Source organism: Aptenodytes patagonicus, chromosome 2 (assembly GCF_965638725.1).
Source record: "Aptenodytes patagonicus chromosome 2, bAptPat1.pri.cur, whole genome shotgun sequence".
In the NCBI taxonomy this organism is placed as follows: Eukaryota; Metazoa; Chordata; class Aves; order Sphenisciformes; family Spheniscidae; genus Aptenodytes; species Aptenodytes patagonicus.
In genome coordinates this window covers 139,504,171-139,527,190 of record NC_134950.1, presented here as the reverse complement: position 1 = coordinate 139,527,190, position 23,020 = coordinate 139,504,171, and the positions used below count along the sequence as shown (strand labels likewise).

Here is a 23,020-nt window from a genome sequence, read left to right as displayed (position 1 = left end):
GATAGAAATTTGTCACCTGGAATAGAAATCAGGGTAAACCTGCCAGCATCCTTATGCAGACAGGCTCTGCAAATATATACTAGGCAAGATCTCTGCCAAATAACTTGTGTCTGGCCAATACCACCTTTCAAATAGTCTGTGAATACCAGTTGCCAATAAAGATTCATTATACCATGTGTAGGTAAATATTATTTTAGCTTTTGCATCTACAGTTTTAAGCTTACACAGTAGCAATTCATTTGCTCTCTACATATTACCTGTCTGCAAGTTTCTGTGCAGTAGCCAATCACAATATTCACACTTCTCACTAGCACCTAAACAATATTCTTCTTTTACTTAAAATAGATCACTGTCAGATGCAAACATTTCCAAGTTACGTTTTTCACTAACAAAGTACGTACTATGGCTATTTTAAATAGTAATATCACGTGCAAAACTTCACAGTAGATGTTATAATCATCTAAGTCTTTTCCTGCTGCACTGCTTTTCAAGAAGCTAATAATTTCAGCTGGGTTCTGCAATCTATTTAAAAGTCAGTCAATGTATAATGTCTTCTACTTCTGAAAATGTATGCATATATTAAATTAATGCAAAAAATAATATTATCTCTGTATTTCTCATAGTGAAAATTTAAAGCCATTCCCTCAAGCATGGTAGATCCTCCAGAATAGTCCCAAATCAGGCACTGGGTTACAGTTGTTAAAAAAATAAAAACATTTTAGAAGGGAGTGTGTACCACTTTCACCATAAATGTTTGCCTATACATCTTCATTCTCTTTTGTTTAGAAAAAGCTCTCTCCTGAAATCTTTCTTTATTGTTGCTCATATATTACTTCAGATTTTCATAGAATCATAGAATCATTTAGATTGGAAAAGACCTTTAAGATCATCAAGTCCAACCGTTAACTGCCAAGTCTACCACTAAATCATGTCCCTAAGTGCCACATCTACACATCTTTTAAATACTTCCAGGGATGGGGACTCAACCACTTCCCTGGGCAGCCTGGTCCAATGTTTAACCACTCTTTCAGTAAAGAAATTTTTCCTCATGTCCAATCTAAACCTCCCCTGGCGCAACTTGAGCCATTTCCTCTCGTCCTATCGCTTGTTACTTGGGAGAAGAGACCAACACCCACCTCGCTACAACCTCCTTTCAGGTAGTTGTAGAGAGCAATGAGGTCTCCCCTCAGCCTCCTTTTCTCCAGGCTAAACAACCCCAGATCCCTCAGCCGTTCCTCATAAGACTTGTTCTCCAGACCCTTCACCAGCTTTGTTGCCCTTCTCTGGACACGCTCCAGCACCTCAATGTCTTTCTTGTAGTGAGGGGCCCAAAACTGAACACAGGATTCGAGGTGCGGCCTCACCAGGGCCGAGTACAGGGGCACGATCACTTCCCTACTCCTGCTGGCCACACTATTTCTGATACAGGCCAGGATGCCATTGGCCTTCTTGGCCGCCTGGGCACACTGCCGGCTCATGGTCAGCTGGCTGTTGATCAACACCCCCAGGTCCTTTTCCGCCAGGCAGCTTTCCAGCCACTCTTCCCCAAGCCTGTAGCGCAGCATGGGGTTGTTGTGACCCAAGTGCAGGACCCGGCACTTGGCCTTGTTGAACCTCATACCACTGGCCTCAGCCCATCGATCCAGCCTGTCAAGATTTGTTCTTTCCTTCTTTCTGGAAATGTTTGTAAATACTAAGGTTTATTTTAGAGGGCCCTTTTTCATATGAAGAGAGCTAATACATGAAGTTTTGCCCAGATTAAAGGCAGGTGCCTATATGTTCTTGTGTGCACCAACCAGGACAGCTAATGGCAAAGATTTAACTCCTTTTTAGCACCCTGATCTCTAATTCCTCTGGCTATTGATTTGTCACAAGTATTGTTTACTGCATTCTCAACACTACTTCAGTTTATTCCTGCTTTTGCAGAAGACATTGGTGACTGAATAATTGCTATACCACAGATGAATCCTCAGTCAATTCTCTCTGACAGTAGTAAAGTCTGTTTGTAGTATTAGAGCACTCTATTGCAGTATGACCAGGGATCACATTTGGTCCCAGTTGCCAGAAAATTTCATTTTCATGTGCTCCAAAAAAAAAAAAAAAAGAAAAAAAAAAGTCTCACCACTGTGAACTCAGCAAGGATAAATCTATTCATCTGTTGTATATTTGGACATTTTTCTTTAAATAAAAGATATTTCTATAATTTTTTCTTTTACTCAAAAGATCTATTGTGTAGATCTTGTATAAATAAAGTTTATTTTATGCCATTACGTAGGGCTCAGTAGATACATCAAGTTTTTATGACATCATGTACAGCTCAGATACACCAAGTTTTTGTGCAAGCTCTGTCCTTGTTCCGCTTTTGTACTCCTCTTGATATTATTACCCCCAGCACAAATTCTATCATCTCTATGCAGATCCCACTCTCTTCTCCAGGTCTCATCCCCCTGCCGCCACCAACTAAATTGCAGCCTTCCCAATATTATTGTGTGTCTGATTGTCAGCTTAGGTTAAATAGAGTTTACATTATTTATCTCCTTTGTTTCCAACTAAATTTTGCCTCCTCCTTTCCCTATAATTTGAGATATCATCATCATTGTTTATATATCATCTTCGATTCCCATCTCTCCTGAGATTCCCCATACCACACGCACAGATTCTTTCCTAACAACATACCTGAGATAATTCGTCTATTCATCCATGCATCTAGGATTCTCATAGAGGCCCTTGTCTTCTCATAGCTCCGATATAGCAATTCTCTCTGCCAAAAACTTTATACCTCACTGATGTCCGCCCAGAATGCTACTGAAATAAATGGGTGTCTTAGAGTATGGGCTATGGGCTATGTCATTCTTCTCTATGTACATTTCCTTTGGCTCCCTTTGCAAAAGTAAGCTATTTTCAACATTTTAAGGATCTTTTCAGCATCTCTCTCTGTTCCCTGAGCTAATTGTGTTAGCTCCCATTATCAACATGCTCAATTTTCATAGAAATACTTTGTGATTTCTCCTCCAATGGTCCTAATGCTTGTCCACATCCATCTGCTGCCTTTTATCTCATGTTTACACTGTATGTGCCTGGGAGGAGGACTATCATTTTCTTCTGGGACTTGACAGCACCTTGAACAGCTGTTAGAATACCTGGATGCCAACTAGTTTGACTTCAGAGTTAATAAACAAAATATTTACTCTTAAGAAGTACATTGCAAACAGTGATTGTAGCGATGAAGTATTTTGCTACTTGCAGTCCAGCCTCTCATGAGTGCATTAAAATACTGATTTGCTACTGGACAGTGAATGGACAGCAAGGTGCTTCAGGACGTCCTTAATACAGCAAAGGTCAAAAACACCCAAATGTTGACAATGAGATCCCTAAAGCACTAAATAAACAGTTGAAAAGTATTTTAATCTCTAAATATTTTGAAACAGAAATAATATCAATTTTCATATTTGGAAAGCATTTTTTTAAAACCAGATTGGCCAGAAGAGTATTTTAGAGTTGTTTTTCTTAGCATGTAATAACACCTGTAAGATGAATATAATTGTTTGCATTAATGGAGGGATTTATTTACATTGATGACTCCACATTTTTTTTCAATTATCTTAACAGTGAGAGCAAAACAAAAGAGGAAAGCAAGTCACTAAACTACCAAATTTCATCTAATAACAAGGCAATCTATACTTCTGTTCAGCAACGTACTTCAAAGTGCATATTCAACCAGAATTTTTCAATTTTTTAGCTCCCAGTAAAATAAAACAATGAGGTGTTTCATGTGTTTCATGTAATGCTAAGTGTTATTTTTAAGCTAAGCAGCATGAAAATGCTGGATGAGAATGAGCTCCAGAAAGATGGCATTCCTTAAAAATTACTGTACATGAATAGTTACACATGCATAATTATATAATTACACTTGATGGCAGCAATAGCACATAGAGAAGACTATTAATAGCACGTAAAACCTGCAGAAATCTCATGAAGACGAATATCCTTCAAAAGTATGAAAAGGTGGCACTTGGAGCAGAATATATTTTAGTTTTACATTTCAGCATGACAATTACCATGAAAGAAAGGATCAAAGTCAAATGGCACAGCTGGCAGCTTGAGAATAATTTAAGAGGTGTACTGGCAATAGCTTTTTGGTTTCAGTAAGATGGACTGCATTAGCTGTAATAGGGAAACGATGGTGGAGAAAAGTCATATGGCATTCTTGCCTGGCACTAGTACATTAGCTGAACCTGAGGTTTTGATGACTTCATACAAATTTTAAGGGAGAAAACTTCTACTAATGAATATGAACAATAGCAATGTCTCCTCTGCAGTTTGGGACAAAACAACAGCTCAACATCACATTTAGGCTTAAATCACTGATTCAGGAACTCATGAGCACTGGGGAAATAAGATTAGCATGTGCCTCTAGTATATCCAACCATGGTTCCTCGACCTTGTCCCCAAACTACAAAGAGATAATCTGTCTGCAAGGACATGACTAAATACTTTAGAAATCAGGGCAGCTGGGCTGGAAGGATGTAATATAAGCTATGCAGATAATGCTGTACAAACCCAAGGCTCTTCTCTCATTTCCCACTCTCCCTGTAAAGTTTGAATTTTACTGTATTGCAAGGGTGGGATCACAGAAGCAACTTCTTATCATCCAGTTCCTTCACAAAGGAAGTAATAAAACGAGTTTGGGAGAATGTACAGATCCTCCCTACTTTCCATCCTTACCCTAACTCTCTCCCAGATCATTACGGGTACCCTTTGGACCGGCTGTGCCCTGCATAGACCGGAGAGGGTCTGTCGTGTCTGCCTTCCCCCCCACGCTGTTTTCTTCCACTCCACTTTTAACCTGGCTAATATTTGAATATGCATACTCTGTCCAACAAAGAATAATGTTGCATTTGATAATACACTTTACAGTCACCAATTTCCAAGTCCCATCCCCAAAGACAACCACACCTTGGACTGGAGGCAAAAGTGTGACGTGTCTTAGCTGAGTTTTCCTTCAAACAGCTAGATTTCAGCAGAAGATCTACCTTTGTTTTACAAGGTATTAAGCATAGCTTCAGTTTCTTAGCAATTAAGCTAACAACACGGTTCCCTTTCAACCACAATTTTCCAAAGATGATTTGCATTCTAAAGACTCTGTCTAAGCCAAGAGGCAAACATTTGTCCACACACAGACAGTTCTGAGAATCAGAATCTCTGCTGCCAAATGTATTATGGGTTCTCTGAAATTACTGGCATATATGCCCAAATACACACAGTCTAACACATGCAGATTTTACAGTTGTAATATGCTTTTGGGTAGAGTTTAATAGTACGGATTACTGCACATTACAAAGCAAAATAAAATCATGAAGACCACGTAATTTGATCTACACAAAGATCAAAATAAAAAAGCAGAGGATGTAAAGTAGTTGGTTGGGCAGATTTTATGTGGACTGTCCAGGAAAAATGGACCAGTTTTGGTTGCATGCTGCTTTCACAGCTATTATTTTTGTTAGTTTTGCAATCTGATGCTTTTGATTTTTATTTGATGCTAATAAGTTCTGAAAGCCACAGAGTTTACAAAGCCAAAAAAATAAACCTGGATCCACTGAAGAACCTGTTTTCCTCTTTCTTAACTCTCCACTAGCCAGGAGTGGACCTGTCAGTTTTACATCATTGAAAGGAGCAGATTTGATTCATCTAGTGGATTGAGACTTTTTATAAGAACTTGGCAGAAATTAGTAAATACTTAGAAGGCAATAAATAGTCCAATAAGATACTAAAAAACATCAAGTTAAAATGGCATCAATTTATATAAAAATTAAGGCTATAAGACTATATTTGTTCTATCACTGTTCTTAATCAGAGCAACACTGTATAAATTCACATTACAGTGGGAAATAAAGTTATATAAGAGTATACCGTGCTATTATTTATATTTGTTTCTTGTTCCTTGATGTAACTCATTGATAGCTATGCACCACATATACATGTAAAACAGAGACTTTTTTTTCCCCCCGCATAGATGAACCCAGCTCTCCTTCAAACTATGAAAGGGTTTTCTAAGATCTTCGTGTAGCCTCTACTGAGAATTTCTTACTCTAAAATTATGTTGCAAGTGAGCTACCTTTGAGTAATGTACAATGACAGAAAAAATCAGGGTGTGAAAAAGCTGATCTGAATCTCGGGCCTTAATATTCTACCAATACCAAGCACTGTGTTAAAAATTGACAGTGTTTGCTTTTTTAATATCCAGTTTCTCTCTGCTAATGGAAAGCTTCTTACTTATAACAGCAAAATCCTCATATAGCCGTTGAGACAAAACACTCACTAATCTCTCTCTACTCTTGGAAGTAGTGACTGGACAATTTTATCAAACAATTTATTTCTTGAAATGTGTCATTTCAAGATTAATGAACTTACAGCAAGTTGAGGACTTTTTATTTTAAATGGAGAAGTTTGAATGAGATGTCTTTGTTTCAGGCACTACTTTCTTCTGGCATTTGACTAACGTTATTTTGTAATGGTGGGGAAAAAAACCCACAGGTTTTTGGTTTTCATTTTTTTCTACGTTTTATTTTATTTTGATTTGGTTAGTGAAACAGGAAATAAAGTTTTCCTACAGCTCTCTCTATTACTTGAGTCAATGGGGCAGAGTACATTGAACTATGCCAGCTTGAGCATTCCAACACAGCTGTGGGTCTTTACTGACCAATTCAAATATTCGGCACATTGATAGGTGTCGTGGGTTAATCTCAGTCGGCAACTAAGCACCACGCAGCCGCTCGCTCACTCCCCCTCACCCGGTGGGATGGGGGAGAGAATTGGAAGAGCACAAGTGAGAAAAACTCGTGGGTTGAGATAAAAACAGTTTAATAATTGAAATAAAATGATAATAATAATAATATGATAATAATAATAATACACAAAGCAAGTGATGCACAGTACAATTGCTCACCACCCGCTGACCGATGCCCAGCCAGTCCCCGAGCAGCGGCCCCCCCGGCCAGCTTTCCCCAGTTTATGTACTGCACATGACGTCACATGGTATGGAATGTCCCTTTGGCCAGTTTGGCTGTGCCCCCTCCCAGCTTCTTGTGCACCTCCAGCCTCTTCAGTCGGTAGAGCATGGAAAACTAAAAAGTCCTTGGCTAGTGTAAGCATTACCTAGCAACAACTAAAACATCGGTGTGTTATCAACTTCGTTCTCATCCTAAATCCAAAACACTGTACCAGCTACTAGAAAGGAAATTAACTCTATCCCTGCCGAAACCAGGACAATAGGACAAAATATGTTCACTACTGTGTAGTTACCGACAGAGGGCCATAAAATGGTATGAACAAGTCTGTTTGGAGCATAATAGATATGATCAGAAACCTTGGCCTAGGATGCAAATACACAATTGCTAAAACTGGTTAAAATTGTTCTTTTTGGAAACTCCCAATGAGTAATTTTTTTTTTTTTTATTTTTATTTTTCAAGTTTTTAAATTAATTCCTCTGTGTAAGTCCTCATATTAATCCTCTTCATTTCCTTTTATTATCTTTTCCTTTTTCACACATAGAAAGAAAAAACCAAAAGTAATAAAAGGGAGGAGAGGGAGAAAGGAAGAGGAGAGGGAGAAAGGAAAAGTTAAAAATTGGACCCTTTTATTTAGAAAAGTCTCAAATATTTTTCAGTGCTTTTTAAAATGGAAACATATAAAAGCATGTATCATTTTTTGTCAGCCTTCTGTTAGACTTCTATCCAGAGGGCATGGCAAATTCTAGCCAGTTATACCCTGATTTTTAAAATTTATGAAGCTCTCCTCCGTTGTTGATATCTTGGTAACATATAGTTTGGTCCAATTTACAAGTCTGACAGTTGAATCCCTGCTTTTTTACATGTTTTATGGTCTGGGGATGCATTTTAATAAGGCCCAGATAACCCCAGAAGCTAATTACCATCCATACACGTAGTGTGGAGGAGACATTTGGAATGGACTCAGTTTAGGCCAACACTTTTATTAAAAGCAAAGACGGCCCAACAAGATATTAGAATTAGACTCCTGAATGCATCTCATACTGTGCTAGAACATACTCAGCTGAAGACAACAGAGAACTTAAAAAAATATGTATACTTAACCCCCCAGTTTTCTAAACAAGGCAACTGTTTAACAGGCTTCACTTGGAAGTCAGGAATAATAAATGATTAGGAGTTTAACTAGGATGATGGCAGCTCTATTCACTGCTTACACAGTGCACAGAAGTGAGGCAGGCCCTTTATGTATGCACAAAGGCAGGTATCTGCCCTAAGATGTTATAATCTAACTAAACTGTTCACAAAGGAAAATGGAGATAGGTATGGAGACATGTAGCTATAAAACAATGCAGTTAATGGCCAGATTCTGTTTCTTAACATCCTGCTTAACCACCGCTTTTAACTGTTTCCTAATATCTGACTGTTCTTTGTAGTCAACTTACATGAAGCCAACAAGAAGAGAAATAAATATATCTAGAGATTTATAGTCATACGCAGATGTGCAATTAATTCAGGTAATAGCTAAGGACAAAATATAGCATCCTTTTCTCCATAAAAGCTGAAATGTTCAAACTAAACCCAGGCATTTTCAACTGTGTATTAGCTTCCAATCAGCAAAATAAACAACCTATTCCAGGCATTTCATGGGCTCCACATGAAGATAAACCAAACTAATTCTGTCAGGACAGATGTGATCACTCCCAGACTCCATAGGGGGTTGCTGCATTATTTTGCCTTAGTTTCAAGTGATAACTAGAGCTTTACATGTACTTTTTTCCCATAACACCTATTTCCAACTTTTAAACATACAAAGCGTTTTGTGTGTTCTGCATTTGGGAATCAGTTGTTAAACATAGCATTTGCTAATCTTCTTTCATCAGGCAATTTTTATTTGGCATTGGCAGGAGAAGGAAATTTTAAAACATTCTCTTTGCCTTGTGTAATTCCCAAATATAAAAATAAATATAGCATTGTTGCTTTCTCTATATTCCCTGCCTCTAAACATCGTAGAAAACAGAACTCATACAAAGGAATGATATAACAAGACAGTAATAAAAAAATAAATCACAGCACAGATAATGGCTTTAGATTTTATCTTATTGATCTATTTCCCACTTTAGACAAGAGGCACTGGCTGGTTAGAATTTGGCATGCAATTGCCCAGATGTCATGAACTAGTTTTCAGTCTTTGTGGTTATTTCAGGTGCTGCTAGTAGAAAAACAGAGGCTCGACTTTTATTGTGCTTTTCCTTCTTTGTTGTTCATAAGAAGCTTCTGAAAAAATAGACTGCGCAAAAGATTTTTTTTTTAATCATCAGTTCTAATAAGATATATTATAGAATATTTTGAGTTAATTTCTGCTTTCCTAAATACAGGTATTGATTTGGCTTTCCAATGGCCTATGTTACAACCCAATTCTGTGGGTCCTACACAGCCATTCTATTCCAGAAATGCTAAGTTTTCACAGCTGCCATGTTCTGCTCACTGTTACAAAAGTGGGAATGGACATTTATGGAAAGAAGAATCTTGTACCTCCATCTCCCTTGCAAGACATATAAATTGGGTAACCCTGGACTGCATGTCTTTTTTACATTTGGATTTTCTCTATTTAAATATTGTGAGACAAAAATATCCAAAATGCTTTAAATACTAGGCTGGTTCTTTGTGGTCACCTTGCATATGCCAAACCCAGATTTATTCCACATCAGAAATAGCTAGCTTTATTAAAGTTGTCATCTCCTAAAAGCTAATTCAATCCCTCTGCCTGTCACGTTGAGGACAAAATTCATACTAAGCCATCTGCCTTGGTCTTGGGAACACAGGCACAGCTCTCCTCTCTTTAAGGTTAGGACAATTCCACCCGCCAACTGCAATAGTTTTAGTGGCAAAAATACTAATTTTGCATATCAGCTTGTCCTAATAAACACTTACACGCGGGTGAGCGTGATAGGCTAAAGACAGCTACACCACAGAGCACACACACGCACCGGCCGTGCAGCGTGGTGCTGGAAGGCTCCCCGCTACGGGGTGCTCAGCACCTTTGGAGGACAGAGTCTGACGGATGCAGAAGGTATCTTCTGCTTCTCCCCGCCATGTGCATGGATGGGAAATCTCAGCAAGTAAGCCAGTGTCTTTCATTCAAGATGCAGCAATCACATCTTACCCTTGCCTTTGACTCAGAGATTGCAATGTGCTTTACACTACTCTACACTTTAAATCATGTTGAACATAAAATGTGTAAGAGTGTAAACTGATCAGTAAGCACTGGCTCTGTCAAGCATAGGAAACACGAGTCTGTTCCGACTGCCTTTGCATCTTCCTTACAGAATCCAAACGGCGCGGAATCCGTCTCTGCGCCTGCCTCTCACTCCAGTGTAAGCCAGCCATGCTTGTGTTGTGATGCAGAGGTGCCTCTGTGCTTACACAGATGACTAATACTGCAAACAAGGAATTCTCTGAGCGCTCCTTCACTGGAAGTGCTTTTTTAAACTCTTTAAAGGGAGAAAAAAAATTTAAAAATTAGCCTCCACAGTTTTCCTAACAGTACTACCTCTGCAGAAGAAATCCAGGTATGAAACAAACATATGCATTTGTGCATTAACAAAAAAAATGTCAGTTAATACTCTTGTACTGGAACTGCAATTACACAGACAGAAACATCTACCCATGTGGAGTATCGCAGTTGTCACCAGGGATTAGTATCAGTAAAGCAATTCACTGGTATGGAGTTTTCTGCTATTATCCATGTGTTATTATGATGTAGAAAAGAATGCAGATTGATGGGGTTTGTAGCATTACTGGCTTTTAGAAAAATTATGCTTTGACTTATGAACCAAACCAGTCTGCAATGCAAATTAGTAACAACGTACGTGAAATGGCACAGTTTCATTCTTACAGACACCCTCAGATGTGTAATTGAACATTAATAATTTTATTTGGCATGGCTGTTATCTTTAAAATGCAAACTTTGCATACAGATACAAGCCAATCACTAACTGCTTTGGAATAAGAAGGGTCAGAAAATAAACTTTACAACTATCAATGTGAATGTTGACAGAACAAAATGCAAAATTTCAGGCAGTATACGTGAATACGTATTTTCTGTCTTCAGAGTACCACCTTTGCTTCATCTTTGACTGCATGCTTCTGATTTCTATTAAGTATGACTACCTCCTTGTCTTGTCAGGCAATTAAAGTGACAAAAGTAACAGCAGATGCCTCTTTCATAGTTAAAACTACAGCAAGCAGACCATAGCTTGCATTTTATTACGACCACTCTATACAGCCTAATAATTGCAAGGTAATTGAAAAGATCCTGATTATAAACCACTAGTTTACTTTTTTCAGACAAAATAAATATATAACCCAATTCAGGCTTCATTTTAATGACACATTAGATGGTTTCCAACTTGTCTTGATTTTTGTTTTATTTTATGATTGTAAATAAACCCTGGAAAATTCCTTCCCCCATTTTACCACCTGAAACTGCAGCTGTTGGCTGACACTATCAAAGCCTCGCAATTCCGAACTCACGTGCAAATCTCATCAAGTGCAGACACTTCTAATTGATTCCAGAAGTTTTTCTTTTGCTAAGATCAGCGGGCAGAAGAAGAATAATGAGCAGCTTTTAAGCAGAGGGGGGAGGGTGTTGAGCTCGGGGAGTGGAGATTTTAAAAGCTCCAGCTTGGCTGCTCTGCCAGAAATGCGGAGCAATTTTACGGTCAATTGGCCAGAGCATCTGGAACTATACATCATAGTCTTTAGTTGATGGTGGTGAAGCCGACTCTCAAACTGGCTAAGTCTAAAATCAGTAATGACTCTGCTGTCACACCTAAGTGGAAACTAACTTAATCTACTGCCAGATTTTACTGTGACTTTTTCTAAGGGACATTATTCCCCTTAGGGCAGTTGTCAAGAATATTAAAAGTCCAGTCCCTGGGATACACTGCATGGTATAGTGGACTTTTCTGAATGAAGCTAACATAGAAAATACAGATTACAACTCGTGTTTGTTTAATTCCATGTGTGTTGACAAGGCTTTTTATCATAAGGCGGTAGAGTTTCCTTCCATCCCCAGCTTCATTTCTAAAATACACTTCAAATACACCAGCCAATCTAGTTAGGGCACAGACACTGCATAAATGCTGAGGTCGTAAATCATAGTACAGGGCATGGAGCTTTCACCTTAATGGAAACCAAATATGGGATATGCTGCTCTTTGAAATGTGGCACAGATGATCATAACGAGGGACCAAGGAAAAATGCTACAGAGCAGAAAACTATCGTTGATGTGGAAATAAGTTCTTATGAGTAAATGTTTGTTTTAAGTCAGTACTCATAAGTCAGTATTCCAATGCTAGTAAATTACACTAAGAAACAAGTGAGGTAACAGCGAGTCTTTGTACGATGAAAGGAGAAATAAGTAGTGTGGTAATATATCACATTAAGAGGGACTGCTGTGGAACACAGAATACAGTGCAAATCAGTTCTTTAATAAAGAGATATTATATATTTTATCCAGACAAATTAGCTGACACACTCGTAAGAAATACCAGAATTGCATCAAAGATCAGAGAAGCAGTCCACTGGGTACAGAATACTGTCTCCAAAAGTTTTTGGAACAGCTGCATCTACCAAGTTTAGATACTCTGGAGGAGTAAATAAACAATTTGACCACAACGAAGTTCATTTCTGCCTTCATTAGTTAAGGGCTGAATTATACCCTGCAGCACAAGATTTTATATATCTTCCAAAGTTGGTTATATTTCTAATGCACCACATGCCCACATAAAACAGAAAAGAAAACAAGTTATTCCTTTAAAATATCTTATGGTATACAACCTCTTTTTTTCTCTCTTTTCCCCAGTGAAAGTTGTCCTAGATTTTTATCCTTCCTACCTGTAAATTAATACATGCCTGCCAATGCTGTCATAGCCAGGCAGCCCAGGAAATCGCAGTGCAGGAGGAGTCTGGGTGAAGAGATTTACTCTCAAATACAATGCCCTAGCTGAAACAAAGGTAAAAGATAAACAAGCACATCAAGACAGACATCTGTATTTCCTTTTCCACCTTCCTCACTCCTAGCCCCTTAGTTTAAGAGTCTTTCTCAGTACTGAGTTGCAGCCACTATGAAAGTTGGTGAAAATATTTAAGACAAGAGTTCCAACAACATGTCAATGGCTCTCATTTCTACTTGCTCCTCATTAGTACTACTGTCAAATAACAGCCAGTGCTTGACCAAAATCAGCTCATGGAATATGCTAGCCGATGCCAAACCAGAGCAGTTGGATGGAAACACTTTGAAGAGGTGCACCATCATCACAGATTTATTTTTACATATCGTGCCTGCTGAACTGTCACATAACTGAACACACAAGCAATGTTTTCTGCTACCTCCAGGTGGTTAGGAGACTCCAGGCCCAGCCTGACAGAAAATGATTTGGCTTTAGTAATACACATGATCATCACATTACACAGACATGAAGTAATCAGCCTGAAGAAAACTAACTAGTATAGGATGTGGCAGCACAGATCCTCAAGCAGAAACACATTAGCTCCTCAGTTTACTGTCTACAACCAGTCAAATATACTACCTCTGCCCTTATTGTCAAGGTTTTCAGTGATCTCCACCCAGGAAACAATTCTCATAAGATCTAAAAATTTCCTCAAACATCACTTTTTTTTTTTTTTCCTTAAAAAAAAAGCAGAGCCTGCTTCTTTCACCTAACTATCCATATGGAAATACATACAGCACAAGGAACAGAAAATGCATGCTTTCATGCTCCACAGGAAGTTGCATCAACTCACTTATCTGAAGAAAAATCTTTGGCTGCATGAGGCTGACCCAATTAGATGGACAGCGAGGGTAAGAGGCTGGAACCAGAGGGCAGGACTGCTCCTCCTGCTGGAATTGCAATCGTTAGCTGCTTTTTCCACACCCGCCAGAACTAATTTAATGGCAAAATGCGAAACATGTTGCCAAACAACACTCCTTGTTTCCTCTGCTCTTCTCTCTCACTGCTCCCCTAGTTTTCTCCATTTCTTCTGTATTTTCCTCCTAGTTTTCAGCCAGAAAGTCTTCCTCCCATGCAGTAGTTCTGATAATTGTCAGATGTTTTTATGAGCCAAATGCAATCATTTGCAGTCTAAATCACCTATTTTTACTAGTTAGAGTACCCTGCAAATAGTACTGCGAGGATATTTACTTCTGAAATCTTATCTACCGGTTCTAAAATATTCATGAGGAATATGAACATATGAAACACAGTCACAGAAAAAATAACATGTATAGACAGGAGCCACATACTTTTTCACTAATTATTCAACATGATGGTATGGCAAAATCAGTCCTGCATTTATCTGCTGCAATGTGCATCATTAACTTAAGAATGTTGGGACAGAATTATTTATTAAATTCTAGACACACTGAGTAGTGCCATCATGCCTCTTGCAGTTTATTCTGCTTCATCCCTAAGTAAGTGCCCTGAAATGCTTAATTTATAGACCCCCAAAAATAAGTCAACAGAGATTCTTTTACATGATGTCATGCATTCATTCCTATTGTTCATGAACACTGGATTACTAAAGAATTGTTTATTTGGTAACATAAAATGATGAAGATGTAAGGAGTACATTATTTAAGTATAGTACAGATTATGAGTACTGAAAATATGACATTAAAAAGATCAAGGTCAGATAAATCTAGATGTATGTTAAAGATGAAATATGTACGAGGCAAACAGAAAGATTCAATAAATGGTTTAATTTACACCTCTCAAAAATTGTAAGTGGATTTGAAGGAGAAACAGAGCAAAGGAAGTTGAAAAGCAAGCAGATAAAAATATTAGACATATGTAGCAGAAATAAGAAAAAAAATGCTTAGGAGATAGACTTATGTTTATGGGCCTCATAAGATTTTTGAAGTTATCTACACTATTATACTAGGAAGGATAGATAACCTGTCTGAATGTTGAAAAGAAACTATTTTTAGGACAAATTTTAGACCCAATTTCTGAGAAAACATTTTATTTATTTATTTATTATGCTTTCTGGTATCTGCTGGCTCAAAATGATCAGGTCAATAATGACCAAAAACATTAATATTTGAAGACTTTTCAACACAAACTGACAAATCGCTGGCATTTGCTCTTTGCTCAGAATTTTTTGCTCATAAATCCCATTATAACAATATTACCACCCATAAGAACATTCCTACCATGAATCCAGAACTTGTATAATGCACTGAGAGCACAAGAGCACACCACCCATGATGGTGGATCATTTATATCAAAATGGGGGACCCTTTGACGTTCATCACAAACATCACAAAAGCTATTAATAACACAAACTTGCTGATTTATGATAAAATGTAAGTCTCTAGTGCTGATCTACTGGCATTATTCAGAAGCATTATCTATTCTAGTCTCACTGGGAGCACCTAGTCTTTCCGTATTTTCAAAGGAAAAAAAAGTGAGGAAACTGCTCCTGTTTCTTGTTAAAAATGGACTACCTAGTCAGTGCCAAACAAGGGACTAAAAAAAGAGTAACACAGAAGTATAATATAAAGGACAAAAAAAAAAAACAACACTAGACAGAAGAAAGGATAGGAAAGTACAGTAGGAAAGAACTAGGTATGGCAAAGAAGTTAATATTTTAATGACAGATACATGTAAAGAAAAGAGTAAGAACCATTTCATTCTATTTTCTTCTTCATGACAGAATAGGAAGCCGTAGAGTTCACTACAAACAACAGAAATCAGAAGTAACAATCTGATAATTTTACTTCTACTTGCTTCTTAGTAGGAGACACTTTTACACACGTACACACACACCTCAGCAAGACAGGTACATGCAATTTTTTTTAAAATTTAGAGTATATATTTTGACATATAATTCTCCCCAAATTCAGTTAGAATACCCAAGTATCTCAAGTGTGAGAGCTATATCTCAAGGGCTATAGAATTAATTGCCAAATTTTAGAACTCTTTGCTCCAAGCCTATCTATTGTAGTAGGCTACTCAGTAAATAATAAAAACATTTTCCAAATGATATTTAAGCAAGTAAAATCCTTAAAATATCTGTTGAAGTCTGGCAGACTCTTATCAAAGGAATTCAAGAACTGTTTGATTTATACACCAAAGTTTTGACAATATAACAATATGGGGAAAAATCAAAACAGTTCTTGATTAGTAGCATTTATCTAGCTTTAAATATTGTCCAATAATTATTGTTTCCTATCCCAGGTAAAAAGACAAAAAACAAAAGACCAAAAAGACCCACAGTAGCATAAGATATTTTTCCATTCTTGATCTCTTGGAAAAGCAGGAGAATCAGCACCACTACCAGAAACCTCCAATTAGGAAAGTTGCTATAAATTTTGCAGATGTTTCAAGTCAAAGGAACCATTTTGAACTCCACCAGTAACAGGTCTGAGTCTCGATCCCTAGTGTTTTATTTCATTTTTTCTGGTTTTAAGCCAAAGGGTAACTTTCTGATAACAGCTCTACTAGTCTAGCAAACCGTTCATAAGCTTGCTAATAACTGCCTTTGCTGGTAACCAGCACTAAGAAGCTTGGGAATGTTATTCAGATCAGAATCATATTAATGATTCAGCGTCATTTAATTCAGATCATATTAAAAGAGTTATTATGGAACATCAACTGTATTGGGAAAAAAAAAAGTAGATTAAAAAGCAAAAGTCACAAACAGGACAAAAATAAGTCTTAAGAACACCAAAGTAACTATACTTAATCAGACCACAGGCCTATTTAGTCCAGTATCCTATCTTTGTCAATGGCTAAGTCTGTTTTTGAGGTACAGTATAAGTACAGAACAAAATGTTTGATATTTGTGATTCTTCCAGACTCCAAGCGTTTTCAGATTTGCCCCATGAAAGGTGAGTTAATCAATTCAAACTAAGCAACACATTTATGTTATTCCCTTCAAAACATATGGCCACTAATATATTACTTTTGCAAGAACTGGTAAATACACACTTTCCTGAATTTTTTCAATGTAAATTGGCATCTCTGTAGCAAACCCCAATAATTTTCTTACAAGTTAATCATAAAAAGTGAGAAATAAAGAGATAAGAAAAAACCCCAATATTCTACTACAATAGTATAATAAAATATAAGGAAGAAAAATATAAATTTGTAGTGTTACTGTTTTTTCTAAAAAGATAAAAAATCTAGGGTCATTACCACAGACATTTCAAAATAAATGTCTTACCTCATATGCATAGCCCAAGGAAGAAAACTGACTCCTTAAGTAGCCAAGTTTGTACACACCTACGAAGACCAAGCAGCGGATGATTTCCAAAATTCCTGCTTTGGGCCTAGAAATGGGAAGTAATTTAGATTAACATCCAATCTTTTCTTCTTTGTTAACTTCAGTGAAAAAGAGAATGTAGAAATAGTCTGTGATGTCCTGCACTTACATCAAGTCATCTTTCTTAACCTTATAGTTAAGTTTTTACAGTATACATCTTACATGGACTTATAACACTGAATTTGCTGGGGGTGAGAATACTCACGAACTATACATGAACTCACACAAATGTACATGTATATATAGCTATTGTTTTTTGATCTCAAAAAGGACAACAGCAAAATTCTGAAAACTGCTACATGAGTAGTTCAGAATCTTTTCATCGGTCTATTTCTGTTAATTCTTACTAATTCACGTTATTAACTCCCTAAGTTATACACATCTCTGGCATATTGACAGATTTTTACCTATCCTGAAATAAACTATTCAGTCCATACAAGAGAAAAGTATTCTTTTCGAAAACACAGTGAACAGCAGGTGCAAAGTGGGACTGGCACCTCAATCTCAAATGAAGCTTCTATTCCACATTTCTGTGGGCAGGGCAAAATAGTTTCTCTGTAAGAAACTGTAGCTGCTATTCATTCTTCCGTAGGGTCACGGTGCCCATATGGACTACTTCCGTAGTATATATCTCACTGGGCTGGTGTATTCAAGATCCAATTTGATTTGAATCCATACTGATTAAATTTAGTCTTAAGTCTACACCATCCTTCACATGATTTTGAGTCTACTCTGAGCTACATTGTGTGCTTTTCATAAACCATCATCATATCTGACACCTATGGCATGCTACACAGGACTGACACAATATGATTGCAGTCTGAGCTTGAACAGCCTTGGGACAGCCTGCAGGCCTCACTGGCCTGCCAGCATCCCAAAACCAGAGATGTGGACCCAACAAATGCAAGCACAGAGGGTGACATGAGTAGCCCATCCCATAACTTTTCTGCAAGGGACAATATAGATATAGCCACTAATTGGTATGGGAACACTCCTGGGTTTAGGTACTGGCTATTCATGTATTATTTTCTAGTCAACGGACAGCAACATATGTGTCCAAGTGTATCTATATTTCTTTATCAATATAATTTCTGACACACTTGAGATTTCCATATAATGATAAATAATGCATAATGAGAGAAGAAAAATAAAAGCACGTTTTGTATCTTGCCTGTTCTCCATAAGTAGTCCGAAAGAGGTCAGGGACAGAATGATAAAGCCAATTCTCAGGAAAATAGTTCCCTGTGATAATGTCTGTTAAAAAGGAGACAATTCATTTAGAGTAATTTTCTGAAGAGAAATTGAGTTTTAACAGAACAGTAGCTTCAACTTCCTCACTCAGTGATGTTAGTGTCTGCTTTTAAAGTAATTTGTTACTTTAAATTTTACAACAAAAATATCTGCTCTGGATAGCACACTTATCTGGAGTAACCACCTTTTTAGTTGTTTCCTGAATGCTGTATTTCCAAAATAATGTTTAAGATATTCCCTTCTGCACTATGTGTTTTCCTGAAGTTACTTGACTCCCTTATGCCTTTACCCAAGAGGGAGCAAACTTATTTCTAGATAAAAATCCCAGCAGCCCTGTTCTTTTTCTTCATCTTATGTTACCAGATCTTTACAATTGTCATCTATGAATCCCAATGGATACCAAAAACAATACATTGGTGAGAATAAGAATTCACATGACATGACAACATAACCATATTTAAGAATAAGCAAAATTAATGTTGTCCCTTCATGACAACTCGACACTTGGTTCCCAGTTCAGCAAAACTTTTCAACTCATACCATTAACTTCAATCAGACTTAAAACACTTTTAAACATTAACATGTGTGTTAGTACTTGGCTGAATAGCAGCATGAGGATTTATGACCTTAAAATTTACATCGAAATGATATAAACAAAACTCAGGAAAACAGAAATTATTTTCATGGTGAAGTTTGATTTTTTTTCTTTTCATTTATTAAGTATTTTTTGTATTCTACTCAGCTGCCTTTGAAAATCAAATATTTAATCAGTTTTCTTGTTCCCTCCCTGACTTCCTTTCAAATATTAGTTTTGAAAAGCCTTTGTTTTTTCATTTAAAAAACAACAAAAAATCCAAAACGAAAGTAGTGATCTTGCTGAGTTATAGGAATCCTTTCTGGCTTCAATAGCAGTAAGGTTTATGAACAGCATCTTGCACTTCAAGATTGCAGGCATTAGAAAAATAAAAATCTATGAATGTCTGCCCTGATTTCAATAAATCCCACTTGGTGACATGCCCACCTTCCTTCAGTGGTGGCCCCTACTCCTCGAAGAGATCTAAGCTAAGTATCTGTGAGCGTGGGAGGCCACACGAGGATATTCTCAAGTTTTACAGCTGTGTGAACTTACAGTGCCCATGTTTGCAAAACACATCAAACCACACACTCAGGCTGGGTAGGTTTCTGTTGTTTTACTGAAGAATCACAAGCACCTACTTAGATATCCTTAACAAACAGTTACTGAACAAAGAAAACACAATCCCAGCAATGAGCGAGCTGAACAGCAGCCTCACCAGTTTACAAGCCAGAACACACTTCTCGCAAATGACACCTGTCAAGCCACTCTGTTGCACAGATTTATACCAGGATAGATCAAACTCATTACTACGTTTCCAATCTGTTCCATCCCTCCTTATGATAAACTTACAAAACCTCGGACTGATGACTACCACCATCATCTACTTGTATATACTTATCCTTGAGAAAGGATATGCTTTACACTTTTCTTACGCTCTTACCCTGGGCATCTGCTATCGGCCACCACAGGAGACAGGATATTGAGCTAGATATTGAACCCGGGGAGGGACTCAGTATAGGAGTTATGTGTTGAGACTCTTGCTTAAGTCAAGAAAGCAAAAAAGGCTCTAATGGGCTTATAATCCTTTATCAAGGTTTGTATCACTTGGAATACCTTTGCAAATTCCAGATACAAGTTTTAAAATTTGTCAATAGAAGATCAAATTGAGGGCGCTCTTTTTGAAAAATTCAGTTTCTAGAATGCGAAAATCCAACAGCTATCCTAAGTTTAAAAGGCTTTCCATTGTTAACATGAAGCTATTTATTTTGAAGTGACAAAATTTTTGGACAGAAAAATCAGGCACAGACTCTATTTAAGTTTAATAAAATGAGTAGTTCTTAAACTGCTCATCTAGTCACAGTAAGTTCAACTCCCACTTCAGCTTCCTGTAGAAACTGGGTCATACAAAAATTCAAGAAGTGAGCAAAGAAAAACACGATTTGGCACAGGCATAAGGGAACTCACCCATAAATTTCTTAGAAATGCTTAGATATGTTTTTCAATGATTGTTACTTGTCAAATAAAGGAGTTTGCCAAGGAACTAGGACTGGAATTCAAGACTTTCCTCCTTAGAGACTGTCCTCACTTTTAAGTTGGAGAATTACACCTTTTTTTAAACCTAGTCAGGTGGGTGTGATTTTGCTTTGTGTTTCCAGTGCAATGCACTAGCTTCTACAGGCTACCTTAAAAATGTTCCCACAGTGGTAGGGCACTATTCTGAGGAAGAAAATGTAAGGTTTTGTATCCCCCTTAGGCAGGAAAGAGAAACGAACATCAAATCCAAATTTCAAGCAAGTCATGTAACTGCTACGTTACAATATATGGCTAAAATCACACTTTATGGAAAACAAATGAACCTGCAATGGTTTTGAGAGAACAAATGTTAATATTTGTCTTCGGGAAGGATCCAGCAGTACCTGCTATGAATGAATAAGGGTGTCTCCAATTTCCATTTTAAGAGAGCTGCATGATTTCACCCTTTTCTGTCCTCCCAGTGTTTCCAAGCTGGCTAACGTTAGACAACCAGTCACCAAGTCCTAGGCACCTGGCTTTCCTTGTGATTCCAGTTTCGGAAAACTGAGGTGCTGATTCATTCTACCTTCCTTTAAGTACCTTTACCGAAGTGCCTAAAAAACTGTTATTAACCTAAGCTTTCTCTGTAATCAGTGGAGACGGAGCACTTTCTGAATGATTCTATTTCTTGCCATTAGCTAGACAGCAAGTCTATAGGCTAAATTTGGTCCTTAACACTACAGGTTGGATTTGCATGTACACAAATGCACGGCACTGTAATGTCCGAGTACGGTGTTGCAGCCTTCCACTTCCCAAGGCCTCAGCTTTCTGGAGTGATGAGGGGTGAGGCATAAAGCCTTACTGGGAACCATGAAGGTAGAAGGTGTAAGTTACCCTTCACTGTAAATACATGCACCGCATTCACATACAGGAAAAAAATGTGTTCCCTTATTTGTGCTCCTAGTCAAAGACTACCAAGAAATTTGCAGTGAAATACACCGTGATGCCATTTGGGAATAACAGCTTTTAGAAAAGCAGCCATGTAGCACAAAGTTTAGCATTATTAGTTTGCTTCCATAACTTTCTCTTTACAACTCCAGTGCTGCCTTGATTCTTTTATTTACCTTCAAACATGTACCACCCTATGAAGTGAATGCTGGCAGCTGAGGCATCCATTTTCTAGGCATTCCTCTACCAAAATCAACAAAATAGTCAGTGGGTTATATCACTAAACTAAACATCATATATTAAATCTACACACTGCAAGTTGCAGTGTGAAGAGAATGTGCCTTTTACACCTTCTTTAGTGCTAGCATCCTTGTTCCACTTAAACATAATATGCATGGATGTGTATATAAAATAAATGAGTATTTATATACTGGAGTATTTGTACAAACAGAGAAGCCTGGGGGACCACAGCAGGTTCCCCAATTACAAGTCAGCCACAACTTTGCAATGTGGTTATTGGCTGCAATGAAACAGAAAAAAATATTTCTGTTGGATTTTAATTTCATTGAAAGCTTCAAAAATATCTTGGAGCCTTAAAAAAAAAGCAGGTTTTAGAATTTTGGGAAGAAGTTTACACGGCCGTGTAATCAACAGATTGCCATAGCATTATTATTTTATATTTTGTCAGTAATGAAAAAATAATTCATTTAAACAAAGGAAATATGCCATTTTAAATGTGTATTTAGATGAAAATTGAAAGATTCCACATTGACTTTTATATTTCAAAGGACTCAGATTGTTTTATTCCTTAAGAATAACATGGATGCATTTGCTCATCCTGGTGTGTTCAGTGTTTCCACAGAACTGCTAAGACCAATGTCACCACACTTCATAATTTAACAGATGCCCTGCTGCGTATATCAGACACCTTCGACATTCAAATGAAGAATGCTACTACAACGCTATGAAATTTGTATTGTTACGTGTGTTTGTCTGTATGAATTTATTTTAACTTAGAATTCCTAAAAAAAATTGTAAATTCTTAGCAATATTCCATATACAGCACTTGGTCATGTCCTACTGAATGGGTATATTAATTGTGTTCTCAACTTTCAAGAGACCTATCTTATCACTTACTACTATCTGTCTAATTGAAACTGCTCACATATTCATAGAATTATAAGCACAGTAAATGTTACAGTATCTATCAACAATAAAAAAGACTGCAAAATTAGTTTAAGGTACACTTCACTTTGATTTATGTGATACATGCAGTTCTGGAGCTATGAGACTTTTGCTTTGAATGTACTGCAGTTTTACACTCCTAGCACTCTCTCTGGGACTGATCCAAATCCCATTTCTTCAATGAGCTTTGGATCAGATCTAGATGTGCAG

The 23,020-nt window shown here is 37.4% G+C and overlaps 1 protein-coding gene across 2 annotated transcripts in view; it reads right to left on the bottom strand.

The window, feature by feature from the left end:
- The window catches only part of AGMO (alkylglycerol monooxygenase), a 208,518-nt gene that overhangs the window by 79,712 nt on the left and 105,786 nt on the right, over nt 1–23,020 (bottom strand). For both annotated transcript variants that reach the window (XR_012994728.1, XM_076331409.1), the window contains exons 11-12: nt 18,509–18,591; nt 17,239–17,344 (exon numbers count right to left, since the gene is read on the bottom strand). Coding sequence is in view for 1 of the 2 variants with exons in the window: in XM_076331409.1 (XP_076187524.1) it covers nt 17,239–17,344; nt 18,509–18,591 (189 nt within the window). In the remaining variant the exon portion in view is untranslated. The remainder of the gene's footprint in view (nt 1–17,238; nt 17,345–18,508; nt 18,592–23,020) is intronic.